Source organism: Chelonia mydas, chromosome 6, assembly GCF_015237465.2.
Source record: "Chelonia mydas isolate rCheMyd1 chromosome 6, rCheMyd1.pri.v2, whole genome shotgun sequence".
NCBI classification, from domain to species: domain Eukaryota; kingdom Metazoa; phylum Chordata; order Testudines; family Cheloniidae; genus Chelonia; species Chelonia mydas.
In genome coordinates, this window is record NC_051246.2 from 103,887,144 (window position 1) to 103,909,565 (window position 22,422).

The following is a 22,422-nucleotide window of genomic DNA, read 5'->3' on the forward strand; positions in this document are numbered from 1 at the left end:
GGGTGGGATCTGAGTTACTACAGAGAATTCTTTCCTGGGTATCTGGCTGGTGACTCTTGCCCACATGCTCAGGGTTCAGCTGATCACCATATTTGGGGTCGGAAAGGAATTTTCCTCCAGGGCAGATTGGAAGAGGTCCTGGGGCTTTTTTGCCTTCCTCTGTAGCATGGGGCACGGGTCACTTGCTGGAGGATTCTCTGCACCTTGAAGTCTTTAAACCATGATTTGAGGACTTCAATAGCTCAGACATAGGTGAGAGGTTTATTGCAGGAGTGGGTGGGTGAGATTCTGTGGCCTGCATTGTGCAGGAGGTCAGACTAGATGATCATAATGGTCCCTTCTGACCTTAATACCTATGAATCTATGTACAACTGCGAACATTTCAGAGAGCATCCCAGGAGTGTTAATGAGGACATATTTTGTCCTCTAAGGGTCCCAATACACTACAATACACCCATGCAGGGTCAAACAAAGCTAATGACAGGGTGGTACATCATGCCAGCACTTATACCATACTCACATCAGATTCTATAAAATAAACTTTTACCTTACAGCCACAAAGGCAACCTCTCAAACATGACTTGAGGAAGCAATGTCTTACTGAGTCTAAAGTATGGCAGTCAAACTACAGTTCTAAAAGGGTTGAACTGTCACATTCATTGCAATGGATGTTAACTCTGAAACATAATGACATTAAAAGGCCACAGCTATCACTGTATCATAAATGGCTAGACAGATATGGCACCAGGGTTACATATTTAATTGATGAACATCATTTTAGCAGACATCCAGCTAATCTGGGATTGTGGATAGAGTTTAGGGAAAGTTCTACCTTTTTTTAAACATACCCCTGGCCATCTGAACCCCAACCCCATATTACAATAACCAGAAGAGCAGGCTAAAACAACGTTCCAATCTGTGGCAGACACCTCTTTGCCTGTGTTTCACACCCAGATACAATCTTGCATGTGCCTTAGACTGGTTAGGCAACACTGTCATGCTCACAGAACAAATTTGAGCTATGTTTTACCCAAATCAAGATACAGTTTTCTTGTAATCAGATACCCTCTTTCAGTTGTTCCTAGTATAGAGAAAGCTAACTTTCCCACTCCTGAAATTGCAGTGCAATAAATTTTTTTTTTTTAAAAGATACATCTGGTACAAGTGCTTTTTTTTTTCCTGGTGATATACCATCTGTGACTCGAACGATAAAATCCCTTCCCCTACTAATTTTATTTTTTGTATATTGATTTTTACCCCACAATCTGGATTGCATTACAGTTAACCTTGCTGGTTAAATTCCATGCTCTGTTTGGGTAAAAGGAGCCTCATTGTTATTATTTATGTTGTACCAGTGCCTAGTGTCTCTATCCAAGACCAAGGCCCCGCTGCATTAGGTCCTACACATGGCACATCATGGGACAGCCTGAAGAACTTCCATTATAGATAGGCAAGACAGACAAAGGAGGGAGAGGAAAGAGCAACACAGGGAGTGTAAGTGACTTGCGTAAGGTCATACACAGGTCAGTGGCTGACCCGGAAATAGACCCCAAGACTCCTGACCCCCTAGTCCAGTGTTCTATTAGCTCACAGGGCCATCTCAATTATGAAAATGATTTTAGAGAAGAAATCAGTGGGGATCCATAGAAATTATTCTAAAATGCTATGGACTATTAGAGGGTTATAGCTTTCATGTCCGATTTCTGTTTTAAACCATCCTATGAAGTTCTTGGCTGAGACTGTAAATTCTTTGGGCCAAGGACTGTGTGGATAGTGCCTAAAACAATGCAGATGCTATTAGAATATAACTATAATAATAATTTCTATAGAATGGATCAAAAAACCATAGAAAGGTGGCTATTTTCTATTAAGTTCTACAGGACTTTTCCATAATGGTAGCTCAGCAAAGATAATTAGTTTATTGGTGTATCAATAGAAGGAAGAACGAATGTTGTTTTGAAGGAATCCTACAAGATACAGAGGTTTGGGAGAATCTGATTTTCATTTTTTTTTTTTTATAATTTTGAAGGATATCAGTGTTTACTTTTAAGCATTTTGTTCAATTTTTATCAATTTAAATTTTCACAGTTGTGGGAAATGATGGGAGGAGCCAAACAGTAGGGAGCCAGACAATTATTATTTAATGCCAGTAGCTGTTGAGCCTCAAAAAGTAAAAGTTTTATAACAATTAAAACACAAAAGTGCCAACATTACATTACAAAATATACAAAACAAACATCCTTAAACCAAACTCTAAATTCTCAAGCAGCATTTTTCCTACTTTGCCTATCAGTAAATTTTGATCATCATCAATGGAAATTTTTGGGGGGGGGGGGGGAGTCAGTTTGTGTGTGAACAGTGAATTTGACATTTGGAGATAAAAATCAAATCCTTCCAAGCCTAAAGGTACGTATCTTTTTTTACCAAGTAAAAAGCAATAAAAGGTATTTAGAATTCAGCGAATCTCCCCCATCTGAATAAAACTATTTTTAAGCTATAGTAGAAAACAAACAAAAAAAAGTCATTATTTGCTGACTGTTGCCACAGATGAGCTAAGAATGCCCTGTGTTAAGGAGAAGAAGAAATGGAGGTAAACTCAGATACCAGTATGGCGCTGTTGGTAAATGCTCATTTGTACTGGACAGTATCCCATTAATTCACCAATTAAGGGGCTCATGATTATAGAATAAAAGTACACAAGGAAATAAGACATGGATTTTATTTCATGCAGGCCCTTGTTCATGCTTGTAACAAGAGCCATGTTTAAACAATGTTTGCTACTTAGTAATGTTGTAACATCCCTGCCAGCGTGGACAGGGATTTTTTTCTGCTGGCCAAATTGTGCTATTCATTACTTAATACCCAGCAGAATGCAGTAACAGGCTTCTCAGACCACAAATTTCATCTCGACTACAATCAAGGGAAAACCACACTAAAGCACTACCAATCAACAACCATAAACAAAGTTGTAGCTAACACGGCTTCAACTGTATTGAGGGCCAAACCTCAGTGAAGTGTGATGCATATCCTACTTTCCCACCAGTCTTACTGGGCAAAAAACCTCCCTCATTAGTAAAGCAATACAAGTAGGTCCACAATTATCAATCAAAATAACTGGAAGTTTGGAAAGGGAAGAGGAAGATATTAGATGTGGAAACCAAAATCCTGCAGGTGAGTTTCCCATAAACACCCACCCACCCACTCATTAACAGAATGCAAAATAAGAGATGTTGTAAGGCATTTATTTCACTATGTGCTGGAAAGGGACAGTTGTGTCTCCAAAACAGTTACAGAAATAACAATACAATACGTACTGCATATTATTCTACTGTTAAAATCAAAATAGTGTCCATCACAGGTGCTTGGCAAATGAGGAAAAGGGGTAAGTTGCCACTGAAATAAATGGTACCAGAGAGAACAAAGCACCATCTTCATTGTCATCATCACATGTATTCAGTCATGCAGTATAAGTAAAAAGCCAAAGAGTAAATACTTTTGGTTTTTACAGTAAGCCATGAATTTTTCTCTTTTATATATTTATATACAAATTAAGTACAAAACTGGTTTTATTCTTCATGAGTCATTTGTGAACAGGACTGAATCAAAGCACAAAAACAAACTTGTTAACACTATAAAGCTGGTTCATGTGTGGACATTACCATACTCGTAAAACTCCGCACCAAAAAAAAAAAAAAAATGGTCCCAAGAACTGGTGGCTTTGTACTGGAGACACTGAATTTTAAACATGCCTAAGAGGACAACAAAGGGGGTATACAACTCCATTCACACATGAAGGGATTTTTTTTTTAAAGCTGTAGGATTTTAAGGGATTATTTGTAAGGAGAATGGCTGCATTTCAGTGGGACGTGTGGTTCTCACAGGGATATGCAGGAGCCATGTAAAATACCAAATAAATGATCCAAAGAAATAAATAATTAAAAAAATACATCTAATACTTTTTTTTTTTTTAAACAGCACTGACTTTTTACAAGAGATAAACAACTCTCTCATTCCTTTGGGCTGCTAACATCTCAAACACAGGAGTCACTATTTTATACTTACATAGATGCGCCCTTTTATAATTTGAATATATGTGTAGATATATATGCCTTTTCACATACAAGATTGTTAAATTAATTTATATCTGAAAACTACTGTAGAAGGAATGGAAGATAAAGAAAATACAATATGGATTTCCTAAAAAGGATTAACAGGAAGACCTGATTTCTATGAGCTCTATTCATTAGCAATTATGGCTGATGCTGGAGTTTTCCAGGGCACCAATGAAACAGCGCATCAGGAGCTCCAAGCCAGCAAAGGGATTTGGATTCTTGTTATTCACCATCCCTCCCCGTGCAAATAATGACAAACTGGCTCAAGCCACACTTCCAAGTCCGCGTGACACCATCAGACTATCTCGGTCTGTCTCTCTCTCTCACTCACACACACACAATCTTCTTATAGCGATGTCGTTGTCTTCCCACTACAGAAAAGCTTCACAGCAAGCAGAGGTTCAGTATAAATCAAACAGCAACCAGAACATTGCTATGTGCTGGAATATTCCATAACATCCACTCTACTTTACTATAGATTTCACTGCACTATTTAGAACCAGATTCACTTAAATGTATTTTAAAACCCTAACCACATGAGAGCTTGTTGAATCTAGTGGAAATATAAACAGACACATGCAGTCATGAGTTCAGCTTTCGGTGGCCAGGATCCATAGAGTGGGTGGGGAAATGAAGGTGCAAAAGGATCTATTCTGGTGAGTACATCCCTATGACACTGGTATTAAAGCAGCAGGTACAAATAAAATCAATAAGCTGATCTGGAAGAGAGAGGAAGAGTGAGTGTGTGTGTGTAAAAGGAGATTATATTAAAGGAAACATTTTAATCTACACTGACCGTTTTCTTCAACTTCTAATTTTTAAGAAGTATTGCAATACTGTGAATAATTTACAGGTAAAGGCTATAAAACAATACAGCAGTTACCAAAATGGGAGGGAAAAAAAAAAGAAAATTAGCAAAGATAATGCAAGTAAATTACTGCAAGTGGGTACAGGGGTAACTGTGAAACTATTTCTAGAGTTTATTCATTAAAAAAAACACCACCAAGATATTCTGCACAGCTGTGCAGGCTTAGTGCTGCTAGCTAGTTTGAAAAAAACAAAACAAAACAAAACACAGATCCACTTGACACTACCACTCCTCTCACAATTTGTGAAGCAAATGTTTGCCTAAAAACTGAGAAGTCTGGAAAGGATCAAAGATTATTTTTTCCAGAGACATCTAAAGCTTTTGGCCAGTTTTACTCTGTTGCCTTTTGGCTGTATCCTGATACCGATTTCTGTGCAAAACACCAATTGAATGTTTCATGCTTGGATACAGTCCTAAATTATCTGAAGAATTTTGGGATTTACCTTGGGAGATCCTTAGCACTTGCCACTCCCATTGAAGTCTCAGGGCTTATCCACACTGGCACTTTACAGCGTTGCAACTTTCTCGCTCAGGGGTGTGAAAAAACACCTCCCTGAGCGCAGAAAGTTTCAGCGCTGTGAAGTGCCAGTGTAGACAGTGCACCAGCACTGGTAGCCGTGCTCCCAGCGGTGGGAGCTACGCCCCTCGTGGAGGTGTTTTTTTAGAGCGCTGGGAGAGCTCTCTCCCAGCATTCTGCCGTGACTACACAAACCAACACTGACAGTTTCAGAGTAGCAGCCGTGTTAGTCTGTAGTCGCAAAAACATTGCCAGTGTAGACTAGCCTTTCGGGTCAGGCTCTTAATGTGTATTCAGCTACTTAAAAGAAAATGAAATAAACAAACAAAAACACACCTTACCAGTGGTTTTGTTTGTGGAACCTGCCGCCGAAGATTACACCGAAATCTAACAGATCTCCTACATACAAGTGCACATGCATTTAGAACTGGGATCTTTGAACCACTTTATCATTCAGATTTTAAAAAAGCCTAGATTTACAAATCAACAGTCTATAAGCTACAAGATGCATCCTATAAGCCAGCCAGCCCAGTCAGTCAGCATCTAAAGCACATAGGTTTTGTATACCCAGACATGTGGATAAAACAAAAGGAAAAATGCCATAGTCCAAGTGTATGTTCTATTTCACTAACCCTAACCACTGATCATCATCACAGTTAGGATGCATTTTAAAACTGCCCTTTGAATAAAGCAGTATGTATCTTCTGAATGATTTACCACTACAAACCAAAGCATAATGTGGCAAATCAAGCCGGTCGGGTGAATAGATGGATAAATGGTAACGGCTTTCCACTGCAGGCTATTCTAATACCATGCAAGTATTCTCTACATAAGGGCAAATCTTGATCTTTCAATTGCAAAACTATCATTGGATTCAATAGGACCAAGACTTTGACCGTCACAGTCAATTCTGCTCCATTCAAACAAGAGTAAACGTGGAGAAAGGCCAATGAAGTTAATAGTGTTACTGAGGATTTACAACAGTTAACAGGACAGAATTTGGTCCATTTTGGGTAACAGTTGACCATTCTAATTACCGTGGAAATGATATCAATCCATACAATGATAAGTATGTAAACATCCGAAACCACAGCAGAATCTCACTAATTCACACACCCTATAATTCACATACAGAAAACAGTGGTCACTCCCTAATTCTCAGGAAAATTTTAATAGCAAGGACACTATAGTGAGGTCTAATATTACTAAGACTCCATTACTTTTATAAAATATACTACAGAACATTGAGCAGTTTACTATGAAGCATCATCATAACTAAAGCTAGTCTACACTTGCCAAATAAGGCACTGATTCAGAAAAGCACTTAAACACTTGTTTAAAGTGATGAATGTGTTTAAGTGTTTTCCTGAATAGGGAAGGATTTAAATACATTCTTAAAGTTGAGGACATGCTTGAATGTCTTTACAGTGAAGTAATCTTGGGTGGTTTGTTTTGTTTTTTGTTCTGCTGCATTTGTTTGTGTACTTGATACATGAACACAAATGTCAATAGTTCATCATTGGTCTCCCAGCTGTTCATGTGAATTAGCAAAATTCTATTGTGAGTCAATCTGAAGAAACATATCATGATTGTATCTACATGATATTTATATGGAAATCCCATTGTAATGCTATATCATTAAAGAATATTTGCATGATATTTGTGCCCAGTAAATTAAACCGATACGAATAAACTAGATAAATAAAAATAAATTATAGAATTTTGGAAAGACCCTGTCAGGGATCATGCTAGTGAACTAAGCTTATTTTCTAATTATTGCCAAGGTCTGGATTATACTTAAATAGGTAAAGTATCTCGTAAGGCTTCAGAGAATTACAAAATAATCTTTTTAACAATCATTTGTAAACAAGTGTAAAATGCACAATTGTATTTCAGTAGTTTATTTTGGAGAAATAAAGCAGTGCAAAATAGGCCAACCAAAATTCAGAAGGTAGCCAGGGAAAATAAATTCTTATTCAATGTTATAACTAGGAAACAGCATACAGACATTTTAACTGGATCCAACACTCTGATTCACGTAAACACAGTTAGTTTGAAAGGTCTCGTGTTACTAAACCATATTAAGCATCGCTTCTTTTCCTCCCACCACCACCCATTAAAATTTTTCCATTTTAATAAAGGAAGCAAATGGCAAATCTATAAACATTCCACCCGCCAGTTACACAAGAGTACCATACAAAAATACACACTGGTGAATTCTTTCCTGAGGGCATCTTTGCTTTACTTGAAACATGAAAAGATCTCAAAAAAAGAACCTTTAGATGTCTATTTTATTTCAGTCTTGGTTCTAAGAAAGGTTTGGTCAATCATGAAAATTGTTTTAAGTCCATAACTATGGTTGTCGTCCTCACTTTCACCCCTGCCACCTGGGACCTACAACATGCAGTAAACGGTGGGATTCAGCAATTATTCAGCAGCCTCGACGCATAGTAGGGTTATGACAGGTGCCCAATTCAGAATTGATTTTTACACAAATCCAGGAACTTTGCTGTATTCGTGTTTCATACAAATCTGACTCTGAAATCCCAAAGATGAATGACATTACTTATGGAAAAGTCTTGTAGAAGTTAACAGAAATTGATAGCCCCTCCCCCAATAAAATCCTACAGAAAGGTTAAGAGTGATTTTTACAGGACCCTATAGGACTTCTCCATGAGGGATGGCCACCACTATATGGCAGTGAGCATTTTTCAAATGGTTTGGCTCACTCCTCCCTCCGTGTCTTCCTGCTCTGGCTCCCTCCACTATCCTAAGGTTGTATTACATCCCCTACTTGTTCCTTCCCACCACTCTGGCTATCAGATACTAGATTAGTTGGCGCTAACGTGTTATGGTGATGACTGCTCTACAAATGCTTAAGATAGAAAAACATGGAACTGTCACATCCCAGAGCTTAACTAAGGTGAAGCTTTCTTAATAGCATCTCCATGAACATAGTTTAGGGATTTCTTAAAGATGGAAAGGCCATGAGCCCCACAAAAATAATGTGTATGCTTGAAACCTGCTTTTACAGCATTGTCTGATTCAGTTACTTCCAATTTAGTGTTCAGGATTGACAAAAGCTGCAGGAAATTTAAAAGGATAGAAGATGCTGCTGTGTTGCAGGAAGAGAACATACATTTTAGTTTTGCTACGGTATCTCAACTGTAATGTATGATCAGACTGTATTATAGTTCACAAATGAGTACACCCACTACTCTTGTAATTTACCTACCCCGCTTCCTCTAGCGGTCCCAGATAGTAACAGTTTCTAAATCAGAAAAACTGTCACAAGTCACTAACTTACACAAAACCCTGCTCTCTCCAATTTTGCTCATGTTCAATCACTGTTGAGAGCAATGATTTATGCATAGCCATGTATTAATGGAGAATAGTGGCTACAAATCTGAATTACACATGTATTTACAAGATGTGCAAGGCTGGTGTACTACTCTGTGAAAGTAAAAGTGGATCCATTTGCTAGCCCTCTAGCAAAGCATTCCTACACTTTGCCTGAGTGAAATGGAAGGACAATTATTTTCTCAGCTAAATAATAAGCTATAGGGTCTTACGGCCAGCCAAAAGTACAAAGAGCAGTGTTTTATCTACCAAGACACCCAACTCCCGCTAGTAGTATGCACCCTTTGCTTTTCAAACTCAAGCCTTGCTGGATCAGAAAAGATTTGTTACTGCCATGGTAGCATTCTTGTGGCGAAATTCAATTTGAAGCGTCCTTTATCTTAAACAACTCGGTTCCAGGAAGAGAACCCCAGAGTTGGAACTGCAGTCTCCACCTCAGTTTTAAACAGGAGGGCAGCCGCAATCTGTTTTGATCCACCAAATAAGGTGCAGTCCTAGTGCCCTCAGCAAGTTGCCAATGAAGCTCTGAGCACACCTGTTCTGCTGATACTGAAGCTTTCTTAAATGTTCTTTTCAAGGGTCCAGTTGGAAAGAGGGAATGGGAAGTACTCTGGAAAGGTGAAAATCTCTAGCATTGTCACGCATGCCATGTCAACTTTAATTCTTTCCGGTTCCATGAGGTCTGATTTTAAAATGCTGGTCACTGGTGATTACAAATAAAATCTAAAACAAAACGCAAAAGCAACCCTCCCACATTAAGGTCTAGTGTTAAAAACACAAGCATGTGCAAGCTCACTACAGATTTGCAAATGGAATCTGATGAAATGTATCCGGATCATTTTTCTTCCCCACTCCTTTTCAGATAATTTCATCAACAAATTGGGTTAAATCATGAGAAATTTGTTACAGCCTGCTCTGATTCTAGGACCATGATTTGACTCCCCACGGCTTTTCCTTAGTCCACGGCATTGTCTGGCTATTGAGAGGAAGCTTTTGTTGCCAACGTGGCAACGCAGTGCTGTTGAAAGCTGGGGGACACTGCAGAGTTGCAGCCTAGTCTCTGGTGCTGCAGCTTTACTGAGCTATTGGTCTCACTTTCCACAATCCAGGAGGAGTCTTTTCCCACCACGCTTCGGCAGCCTGTACTAGCACAGCATGTCCGCTCCCCTACTATGCCGCCGGTCTGCTCAGCCAGGAGTTTGCTGAGGTTTAGCTGGGTCACCTCTGGTGTCTGGCCCTGTAGGACAGCAGCTATGTGGTTCAGGAGGTCTGTGAAGAACTCTGCGACACCCTCATAACCTGAGAAAGAGAGAAAAGCAATGCTGTCATTTCCACCTTTCCATGTCACTGGCCTTGCGTACAAGTCTCCCTTCTCTTACCCCTTTCCCTGAGCGCGAGCGCACACACACAACACCCCACAATAAAAAGTGGCCTTTATTTTTCTGGGCACCATTTGGTGCACACAACTAGTTGCATAAGACAGACACCTACCTGCACCCTCAAAAAAGCTAGTTAAACATCTACATGCTAATTAACTGCAGAAGCAAAACTCCACCTCCCACACCCCGCAAATAGATAGTAGATGCTCTTCAAAAAATGGCTCCCCTCACTACTTTATTTCTAGTTACAATGTTTCTAAGGAAAATTATTCAGCAACCAGAGATCATCTGGTCTGGTTGATCGTAAAGCCTCATGAGGGACTAAAACAACACGATGTTTGTAAAAGTTGTAGCAAAGAGACTGCAGTAAGTTCCCCTTACTTTGCTGTAGAAATTAAATTACCTTTTGTTTAAATATTTTGATGAGGTGACTTGTGTCCTCTCTCAATTCAAGCTCTGATTTCCGCTTCTCTCAAGTTGTTTGTTTTTGTATCTTATCTGTCCTCAATTCCACTTTTACCCCAAAATTACAGACTATTTGGGACAATGTTAACCAACTCTTGTCACCTGATTTCCAAATCTTCCTCTGAAGATTCCTTCTAAAGTACAATTGCCCCGAGGGGCTGGTCCAAGGCACCATATAGAAATTCCTAACAGGAGCCCCATTTGCGGATATTTCACAGAGCAATTGGCCTGGCCTTACAAACTACAGAAAATGCACTTTGTGAACTTTCCATTCATGCTTGTCTAACCTAATCCAACGAGCTATTTATATCATGCACCCCACTGATACTGTGTGCCAATGTTAGGGCAACGCTAAAGCCAAATCAACAGGGCAATATTATTTAGAAACAAATCTTTCATTTCAATCCTGACACTTGGCAAGCAATTACTCAAACCAATATTGATCTAATGGTTGGGGGTGGGGAGGAAGGGGGCAAAATACTGAAATTTAAGAATTGTCCGTGCATGGGAATGATTCCTTTGTTCTGAAAGATTCCAAAAGATTTACATTACACAGTTTAACAGAAAACCATTATGGTCTTCTGGGTAAATAAAACTGGCCAATCCTGGGAGATTACTTAGATTGTAAACTCTTTGGGAAAGGGGCTGTTCTTTTTTGTTCTGTGTTTGTACAGCGCCTAGCACAAACAGGTCCTGGTTCAGGACTGTTTCTTTATATTATATAAAAGAAAGAAAAAGAAAGAAATAGCATTGAACACTTAGTATCTTGAATGTCAGCTGCAGGTGGTCAGAACCTTTATTTCAATTGTAGGCTCTTGGAAGCCTGGTCTATATATGTTTGTACAATGCCTAGCAAGGAGTCAATAGGTGGTACTGTAACATTATTGTAATTAAAAGATTAAGGAGTTGGACTAATGTGTTTTACATGTAGAGGTGGAGAATTATGCAAGAACTATAGCTATCAAATACATGACAAGTTTTAAAAAGGCTATATATATATTTTAATGATCACTAGGAGCTATTGCTGACTACTGTGTAAATAACTAATATTTTTAAAATTTCATTTGAAACCTATTCCCAGGCCACTGTGAAATCAGAGCAAAGAGAGCATGAACGAAGTAAATATATATTTTAAAACATCTGTGTGTGGGTACAAGGTAGAATAGGACAAGGAGGGAAAACTCAAATATTTATATTTTTAATCTCCTTCCCCTTTAAAAAAACACCCTATCAGAATAAAAATAATACTACAGACTGAAAAATGTATGCTAAAATCAGAATCTAAACAGGGGTACTTTGGTGATTTTAAGGTGTATTTATAAACAATGTGTGAATCAATTAACTGTTACCGATATAGTGTCTTTTTTTGTTTGTTTTAGTGACAACAGCAGCTACAAATTTTCATATGCTCCTTTGATAATGCAACTAGTGTGCTGTGCATGGTCTAAGATAGTAGCATTTATAATTCAGTTTTCTTAGCAACCTGGAGACCATTAAAAAAAATTTAACCCACTTAATGACAAAGTGCCAGGCCACCAACACTAACCATCACTATCTATTCATCAGCCAGGGTCTAGCTAAGACCATTAGAATCACAGGAGTCATGGAATCCCAGTCTCTCTCACAAAGAGTTGGTCTTCTAAAATTTCTTGCTTATGTAAACCCTTCCCCCAGGATTAGCCTTTAAATCTACTCTGTGCTTCAAACACCCTGGGAATAAGTCATCTCCATAGTAACAGCTTTAATGTGCAGAGAACAGATCCATAGTTCCTTGGGGTGTTTTGGACATGCTCAGTTAGAAAAAAATCAGACTATTAAGACTGCACAAGGGAAACTCACAATGAAGTTGCTCTTAATGCTTTATGGCCATAGGACAGAGACAGTGATTAACTCCCGGTACCAGCACGAGAGAACCCTGCACACAGTCACAGGTTGCTGTTCACTGACACTGCTGCTGCAGCTATTTTGACAAGACAACCGGGGGGAAAGGACTGCACATTCATATGCAGGAGATCAAGTGGAAGGATGATTTAATTAAGTTTGAAGAAATTTTAAACCGCTGGGATGGGGATTATGTTGCATCAAGGAATAGTGGCAGGACGTACTTGTCATAAGCCTCTAAGTGGGTGCCACTCCCTTGAAATCCATTCCAATCAATGTAGTTGCATCTGCTTACATGAGGTCTGAATTTGGCCCTGTGTGGGAATGGAATGAAAATACTGGGTGTACGGGGATAATATCAGTGTCACCTCATTGAATATAAGAAGGAAGTCCACACAGAACTAGAGATGGGGCTGAAGTAGGAATCCAAGTTCCCGGTCCTGAACTTTGCGGGGCGTTCAGATTCAGATCTAGATTTGGAGACCGAGGCTTCTCTCTGCACAGCTCTGGGAAATGATTAATATTCCCAAGCTATTACTGCAAATGCCACAGGCCTGCTTTTTAAAAGGGCACCTTCACTCATTCAAATTCAGCTGAGTCACCTAAGCACACAGGAGAGGATAGTCACTGCCTTGTTCACACACACAAAACATACGTATCCAGATAGAACTGACACACTCAACCCCTGACTAATGCACATGGAGTCTATACCTTGCATGTGCAGGTGATAACGCACAAGAAGAGTATACACAAAATTCCACAGAGGCAAGCAGAAGCCAGATTAAGGAAACATGGAAAATCAAGCCTTATGAAACCTTTTGCACTTTATCAGCTGCCCCAGATCAGGAGACCATAAAAACCACATGCTACCTGATTATTGGCTAGTTTTAAAGATCTCACTATGTAACCGCAGCCAAGTCCAATCCAACCAGTTTTCTGCAGCACAGGACAGACAGTAGGCAACACTCCTCTTTTAAATTTGTTGAGAGAGGGACTAACTGGAGCAGGTGACAGATGAGGTCCCCCTACAGATACATCTGCTCCAAACTGGTTACGTTAAATCAGTCCAAGATCACAGCAATGGCTTGGGGAAGCGACAGATTTAAATGAATTTTGAATCTGGTTGCAGCAGCAGCAGGAACCAGATCTGGGGACGGAATGACCCAGGCTTTGGCCTGGCCTATCACATCCTGCCATCTGTGACTATACTGAGGAGGGTATGAGTCCTTCTTAAAGGAACCCCACACAGCTCCACTGAGTATAACAAACAGATGGCCAGGTTTGGAAGCCACTAAATCTGCATGGATCTTGCCTAGCCAAACTTTCATCCCCCACCTGCAAGTCAGGTATATGGGAGAGAAACTGAATCACAGAATCGTAGGACTGGAAGGGACCTCGAGAGGTCATCTAGTCCAGTCCCCTGCACTCATGACAGGACTAAGTATTATCTAGACCATCCCTGACAGGTGTTTGCCTAACCTGTCCTTAAAAATCTCCAATAATGAAGATTCTACAACCTCCATAGGCAATTTATTCCAGTGCTTAACCACTGATGGCATGAGGGGTTGATCTCCTCCATGCAACAGCTGAAGATTGGTGTCCAGCTTGATATTGTGAGATCCATCAGCTTCCTTCAATACTATTGATCATGGGGTCTTGCTGACTCACTTGCAGACTGTAGTGTGGAGGAGTAAGACAGTTCTCAATGGCTCAATTCCTTCCTCAATGAGCACTCCCAGAAGGTAGAGCTGGGCAGTTGCTCTTCATCCCCAGGGACATTGCCCAGTGGAAGTTTCACAGAGCTCCTTCTTATCTCCACAATTGCTCAACGTGTATACAAGGCCAATGGCTGGGCTGTGGAGCTCCCTATATTCTGAAGACACCATGCTACAAGACTCCAGCTCACCTGAACAGCCAGTGCAGTCAAAGGCCTGTTTCAGTGGTTAGGTGAGAGTGGGGCATGGATGAGAGCTAGCTGGCTAAATCAGGATAAGACTGGAGGGACATTGGTAGACTGGAGAAAGCAAACGGCAGGTGAGGATTATATCTGCCTGACCACGTGTGTCTGCCATTTGTGACTTGGGCTCACAATCTGGGGGTACTGTTGGATCCCCAGTTTGGTTAAATGATCCTAGTGCAGCAGTGCTCAGGAGGCTTCCACCTCCCCCCATCTACATCTGACCAGGAGACTGTGCCAGTTTGTTTTGGATGCGGTCAGTGTTACCATTATCTATGCCTTTGGCATTCCCAGGTTTGGATGACTGGAGTGCATTCTATATGGGACTGCATCTTAAATCCATCTGGAAACTAAAGCTGCTGCTGAATGTGGCAGCCCAATTGTTTTAAAGAGAGATGAGCACACTACACCAGTGTTCCAGGATCTACACTGGCTGTAGGTTTAAGGCTGGAGTATTCTTTCTTTCTTAAAACATAAGGCCCTAAATGGGTTGGATCCTGCCTACCTACAAGACTGTTTCTCTCTCCTTGTAATACTGCCACTACTTTAGTGCAGTCAGCAGAGCTGCTTGAGATCTGTATTGAAAGAGATTCAACAGAAAGGGCTGCTGGAAAGATGTCTTCTCTATGTGGTCTTAAACTTGGGCCTTCTTGGCTTGAAGTAATACCTTCAGGGCACGCTGCAAGGCCCATCTCTCTCCCCAAGCATTTGGGGAGGAAGCAGCATGCTAACGGCTGCTGTCTGTGGGGTCATTTTCTTTAGCTAAGGGAAGTGGATTATTTTTGAATTGACCACATTTTGGACAAAGGCCCCTAGAGATCAGGACAGGTGTATAATTTCTTACAAATCTAAAATAAATACATGTTCTAATACCAATGGTCAGCTGCACCTCCATATTGTCTGTAATGCTTGATAACAAATTTAAGAATACGAAACAAAAAAACTACATAAAAAGTGACAGAGCTTCTCTGCTCTTTCAAAAGGGCAAGAAATTTACTTGCATCTTTGTCCAAAACACCTATTTACAGAGAATAGACTATTGATCCAAACCCCCTTCAAAGCACAAGCTAACACGCAGCTCAAAATGCATGACACAAAGTGAATTTCTAATGCAGACCTCAAGATGCAACCTCATGTTGGAAGCACAACAAAGGAGAAATGGTGGGGTGCAGAGTGATTCCACGTGCTCCATGGATGTTTCTGCCCCAGTGAAGAAGCACTCCCCCCTTTAAACAGTTAAGCTTGCTGCCAGTTGTCACCCTCACCAGCACTCTCAGCATTTTGGGAGGGGAGAGAGATTGAAGTTTAGTTAGTTAAAAGCACTCCTGAAAATCCTAAGTGATTCTTTGCACTCTGCTTTTTGCAAATCTTTTGTCATTTGTTTATGGATCACACGAACACTGGGAGGCGTGGAAAACACAGAGAAGGGCAAAACCAAGTTGTAAAACATCCTGAAGAGCAGCTGGGGAATTGCAGGTAACAGGGGGAAAGTAGGTGTTTTTAAAGGAAGTCTTGTATCTATGGAGAGGAAAGACAACACAGATCCAATGGGAGGGGATCAAATCCAATAGTGACATTCATCACAGTAAAGTGAGTTTATTTTCATCTAGACTCCTTCATTCTACCTACTTCTCAGGGAGGTGAGGAAACAGGACTGAAAGATTAGGAAGCAGATGGTCTGTGATAGGATCTCTATCTTAAAAAGTGCTCTACAATACAAAAATTGTGAGAGACCCACTGTAATGGAACTACATCATGGTAACAGTCTTGCATGTGTCACTTGAAGCCAGCACCACTATTCACTAATGAGATAAATTCGTCAAATGAAAAGCAAACACAAGGAAATAGCTCCTGAACCTTGGACGATACATTCATTCGCCTGATCCAGGAAACGTAACGCTGATTCAGACGTTCCAAAGATTGAAACGCTTTTTTTGTTGTTTCTGGGCTGTATCCTGCACTAACAGGACAAGGGGGGAAAATATCAGAGTAAACCTGATTACTAATATTGTCATATTTCAGGGTTCAGCTATAGCAACTTGCCAGGATACTGAAGTAGATGGAATCCTGGTCGATCCACTGTGGCAATTTCTGTGCTCCTAGGATTCCAGCATCTTTTCCGCATCAAATTACTCTCAGTTGTGGCGCCTAGTTCCCCACAAAAAAGGTATCTTTTAAACATATTGCATGTATTTCATGAGAAAACATAGCTGATTGAGGGTTGGAAGTTTCCTAACAAGCAATGCCTTAGGATCAGGGAGCCCAAAAGAGGCCTCCTGATTCATAGTGAGAAAGTAGGGCAATTGGCTAGTTATCTTAGGTGCCAGTACATGAACGCAAGAAGCCTGGGAAACATGCAGGAAGAATGGGAAGTCCTGGCACAGTCAAGGAACTATGAGGTGACTGGAATAACAGAGACTTGGTGGGGTAACTCACATGACTGGAGCACTGTCATGGATGGGTATAAACTGTTCAGGAAGGACAAACGGGTGGAGAAAAGGTGGAGGAGTTGCACTGTATGTAAGAGAGCAGTATGGCTGCTCAGAGCTCCAATATGAAACTGGAGAAAAGTCTGTTGAGAGTCTTTGGATTAAGTTTAGAGGCGAGAGCAACAAGGGTGATGTCGTGTTGGGCATCTGCTACAGACTACCAGATCAGGAGGATGAGGTAGACGAGGCTTTCTTCGGACAACTAACAGAAATTTCCAGATCACAAGCCCTGGTTCTCATGGGGGACTTCAATCACCCCTGACCTCTGCTGGGAGAGCAATACAGCAGTTCACAGACAATCCAGAAAGTTTTTGGAGAGTGCTGGGGACAACTTCCTGGTGCAAGTGCTGGAGGAACTCGGGGCCGTGCTCCTCTTGACCTGCTGCTCACAAACAGGGAAGAATTGGTAGGGGAAGTAGAAGTGGGTGGCAACCTGGGCAGCAGTGACCATGAGATGGTCGAGTTCAGGATCTGACAAAAGGAAGAAAGGAGAGCAGCAGAATATGGACCCTGGACTTCAGAAAAGCAGACTCTGACTTCCTCAGGGAACTGATGGGAAGGATCCCTTGGGAGGCTAATATGTGTGGGAAAGGAGTCCAGGAGAGCTGGCTGTATTTTAAAGAAGCCTTATTGAGTGCGCAGGAACAAACCATCCCAATGTGCAGAAAGAACAGCAAATATGGCAGGCGACCAGCTTGGCTTAACAGAGAAATCTTCAGTGAGCTTAAACACAAAAAGGAAGCTTACAAGAAATGGAAACTTAAGACAGATGACTAGGGAGGAATATAAAAATATTGCTCGAGTATGCAGAGGTGTAATGAGACAGAGCACAACTGGAGTTGCAGCTAGCAAGGGATGTGAAGGGTAACAAGAAGGGTTTCTACAGGTACGTTAGCAACAAGAAGGTGGTCAGGGAAAGTGTGGGACCCTTACTGAATGGGGGAGGTAACCTAGTGACAGATGATGTGGAAAAAGCTGAAGTACTCAATGCTTTTTTTGCCTTGGTCTTCACAGACAAGGTCAGCTCCCAGACTGTAGTACGGGGCAGCACAGTATGGGGAGGAGGTGAGTAGCCCTCAGTGGTGAAAGAACAGGGTAAGGACTATTTAGAAAAGCTGGACATGCCCAAGTCCACGGGCCCGGATCTAATGCATCTGAGGGTAATGAGGGAGTTGGCTAATGTGATCGCAGAACCATTGGCCATTATTTTTGAAAACTCGTGGCGATCGGGGGAGGTCCTGGATGATTGGAAAAAGGCAAATATAGTGCCCATCTTTAAAAAAGGGAAGGACAATCCAGGGAACTAAAGACCGGTCAGCCTCACCTCAGTCCCCGGAAAAATTATGGAGCAGGTCCTCAAGGAATCCATTTTGAAGCATCTGGAGGAGAGGAAGGTGATCAGGAACAGTCAACATGGATTCACCAAGGGCAAGTCATGCCTGACCAACCTGATTGCCTTCTATGATGAGATAACTGGCTCTGTGGATATGGGGAAAGCGGTGGACGTGACATATCTTGACTTTAGCAAAGCTTTTGATACAGTCTCCCACAGTATTCTTGCCAGCAAGTTAAAAAAGTAAGGATTGGATGAATGGACTTTTAGGTGGATAGAAAGCTGGCTAGATCGTCGGGCTCAACGGGTGGTAATCAATGGCTCAGTGTCTAGTTGGCAGCCAGTATCAAGTGGAGTGCCTCAGAGGTCTGTCCTGTGGCCGGTTTTGTTCAACATCTTCATTAATGATCTGGATGATGGGATGGATTGCACTCTCAGCAAGTTTGCGGATGACACTAAGATGGGGGGAGAGGTAGATATGCTGGAGGGTAGGGATAGGACACAGAGGGACCTAGTCAAATTGGAGGATTGGGCCAAAATAAATCTGATGAGGTTCAACAAGGACAAGTGCAGAGTCCTGCACTTAGGACAGAAGAATCCCATGCACTGCTACAGGCTGGGGACCGACTGGCTAAGCGGCAGTTCTACAGAAAAGAACCTAGGGATTACAGTGGACAAGAAGCTGGATATGAGTTAACGGTGTGCCCTTTTTGCCAAGAAGGATAAGATCATATCGGGCTGCATTAATAGGAGCATAGCCAGCAGATTAAGGGAAGTGACTATTCCTCTCTATTCAGCACTGGTGAGGCCATATCTGGAGTACTGCGTCCAGTTTTGGGTCCCCCACTACAGAAAGGATGTGGACAAATTGGAAAGAGCCCAGCAGAGGGCAACAAAAATGATTAGAGGCTGGGGCACGTGACTTATGAGGAGAAGCTGAGGGAACTGGCCTTATTTAGTCTGCAGAAGAGAAGAGTGAGGGGGGATTTGATAGCAGCCTTCAACTACCTGAAGAGGGGTTCTAAAGAGGATGAAGGTAGGCTGTTCTCAGTGGTGGCAGATGACAGAACAAGGAGCAATGGTCTCAAGTTGCAGTGAGGGAGGTCTAGGTTGGATAGTAGGAAAAACTATTTCACTAGGAGGGTGGTGAAGCACTGGAATGGGTTACCTAGGGACGTGGTGGAATCTCCATCCTTAGAGGTTTCTAAGGTCTGGCTTGACAAAGCCCTGGCTGGGATGATTTAGTTGGGGTTGGTCCTGCTTTGAGCAGGGGGTTGGACTAGATGACCTCCTGAGGTCTCTTCAAACCCTGATATTCTATGAACAGCAATACTAATTCTCACTAAACACACATGGTATGGCATCCACACAGTCTGGTGAAAGATGAAAGGTCTCTCTTACCTGGGAATGCATTGATATCAATGACTGCATGCTGGCCGGTCTGATTGTTAATGATAATATCAATCCCAAAGAGGGAAACCCCCAGAGCCTGTCTCAGTGCCTTGGAGATCTCCCGGATGACGTCATCATTTGGCCGTTCAAACACACCTTCGATTTTATCAAGCTACCGTGAAAAAGACAAAGAGAAACAACTGAGGGGTTCTGAACCAGGCTCTCTCTTTAGTGTACGTGTTGATTTACAGAGCTTCCCCATTCTATATCCGGTAGGATCCAACTGCAGGGAAGAAGCCACAAGAGCTTTTCTTGATTTTGCATCCTACATACATTAAATGTTAGGCTCTTCTACTGTACTCAGTGGGCCTGATTCTCTATTTGTTACACTGGTGTAACTCCATGGAAATCAATGGATATACACACCAGCACCGAACTGAATGGAGAATTAGACCCAGTATCTTAAATATTAGACACCCATTTTAAAATCAAAAGAAAACTGCAGCCTCTGCTCCTGCACTGCAGATATTCTGCCTTTCATCATGTGCGTTTGATAAGCTGATCTAAAATTAAACCTGCCTTAAGCGACTGATTAAGGGGCTGACAAGAATGAGTTACTTAACAGAAGGTGTTAAGGTGCATCACTACTGTGCTCAGTGTTTTGGGGCACTGCTCAGGGCAGTTGTCTAATAAGGGAGGTCTCTTGTATGGGTTTGAAGTCAGAGTTATTTTAGAACAGTTTATTATTAAGAGTGACTCGGGTCACTTGTGAATGTGAAATTTAATCACACATTTCTTAGCCAAGAGGCTGAGCAATACAAGTACTGTTTTGTGTACAGAACAGCTGTGTATATATCCAAAACATATACATAAACATATACATCACAAAATTTAGCCACTGGAAGGGATTTATGATTAGTTCAGTGACATGAATAATATTTAGCATGTCAATTAGGACACTGCAATTCCACATCTGGTCACTGTATTAAACTTTTGACTACAAACTAACGAGATCACATGAATCAGAGAAGAATCTGGAGACAAACTAGGGCCCAGTCCTGCAAGATTACTTCAGTGGGAGTTAAGAGTGCTCAACATCTTGTAGAATCCAACTTTACTTTGGCTATTAACAGGGCTAGTCAAACACAATTAAGGTGTGCTTGGGGTTAATGTACTCTGAGGATATATAGAGGTGTAGCCTACTGGTCAGACCTCAGGAATGCTTACATTCTAGGTGCATATCTTCGTGGTCTGGGGCAATTCACTTAACTTCTCTGCTTTGGGTTTTCCCTATTTGTCAAATGGGGATACCACTCCCTTACCTCACAGGAGTGCCATAAGGATTCATTAAGGCTTACAAAATTCTTTGGAGAGGAAAAGTATCAGACATTACTACTCAGGACCTTTCCTTTCCCCATCTGGACTGGCTTTCAGTTAAGACAAAGCACAGCAAAGCAGCACACAGACATGCAGCAGCATCTCTGCTTCCACAACACAAAGGAGAAAAACCTTGTAAGGGATATCAAATGAACAGGGAAACACAGCTTTAAATTGTGCTGGTTCTAAGTAGCAAACAGATCTCAATTTGCTATCTGGGAGCTGACAGGACACAATTCATGTACAAGAGTCACTATTCATGAACATCTTTATCAGAAAAAGAGATTCGTTTTCTATCAATGGTAAAAAAAAAAAAAAAAAAAAAAAAAAAAAGACCTGGAGTACTTACTGCTGTTAAGACAGAGGAGGATTCTGGCTTCGACACATTGTGGCTGTTGAAAAATATTGATTCTCTATCTGAAATTAAAAAAAAGTTATAAATGAACTGATACTTGGATTTGAATTTTAAAAGGATTGGTTTATGCTGTATGCAACACTAGGTGGCAGTGCAACCCCGGGAATCTAATCCAGCTCAATAGCTGATAAAGTTCTCCACTCTGTCACAGGGGGCATGGATCAGTGTTCATGTCGTACTCCCTGTCAGTACCTAGCCCAGGCTGGGGAAGCTAATGATCCAACTAGTGGACCACATTTGATGATGAATCCTGGTCACATGCCATCTGAGGCACATTGTGCATGTACCAAGACGACTCTGTCACGCAAAGCTTCCTTTTGCACACAGGCACCTGCCCACGGCAGAAAACCCAGCCCAAGACTCACACAGCTTCAAGATCTCAGGCCACAGATAAGGTAAAAGTGTGTGTGTGTGTGTGTGTGTGTGTGTGTGTGTGTGTGTGTGTGTGTGTGTGTGTGTGTGTGTGTGTGTGTGTGTGTGTGTGTGTGTGTGTGTGTGTGTGTGTACGTACACGAACGGGTTTCATTTCTGCACTCAAATAAATCCCACTCATTAAAGAATGTTTTCTGTAAGTTAATGAAATCATTCCTAGGAAATGGTTAGGAATTAAAGGGACCATTCAACTGGAAACGTACAAGATTTCATTACATGGCAGATGATTTCACGGTTGGCACTAGATCCACCCAAGCAAGTGCAGGGGAGGTATAAATTATACCTCCCTGTACCAAAGGTGGACCTTCATGATCCACAGAGTAAAATTCACCCCAGCGGAGGGTAGGCAGGAAGGATCTTTAATTTGAAGACACCACAGCAGCCCTGCAGTGGAGGCTGCTCAAGGAATTGTATTAGCACATCCTCCATCCATGCACCCTCCCAG

General features: G+C 41.5%; 1 protein-coding gene across 4 annotated transcripts in view; it reads right to left on the bottom strand.

Moving 5' to 3' along the window:
• Positions 1-3,572: 3,572 nt before the first annotated feature.
• The window catches only part of ITPK1 (inositol-tetrakisphosphate 1-kinase), a 229,763-nt gene continuing 210,913 nt past the window's right edge, over positions 3,573-22,422 (bottom strand). For all 4 annotated transcript variants that reach the window (XM_037900861.2, XM_043548511.1, XM_043548510.1 and 1 more), the window contains 3 exons: positions 21,480-21,547; positions 19,763-19,925; positions 3,573-10,156 (listed from right to left, as the gene is read on the bottom strand). In XM_037900861.2, coding sequence (XP_037756789.1) covers positions 9,834-10,156; positions 19,763-19,925; positions 21,480-21,547 — 554 coding nt within the window. In that variant the 3' untranslated portion in view covers positions 3,573-9,833. The remainder of the gene's footprint in view (positions 10,157-19,762; positions 19,926-21,479; positions 21,548-22,422) is intronic.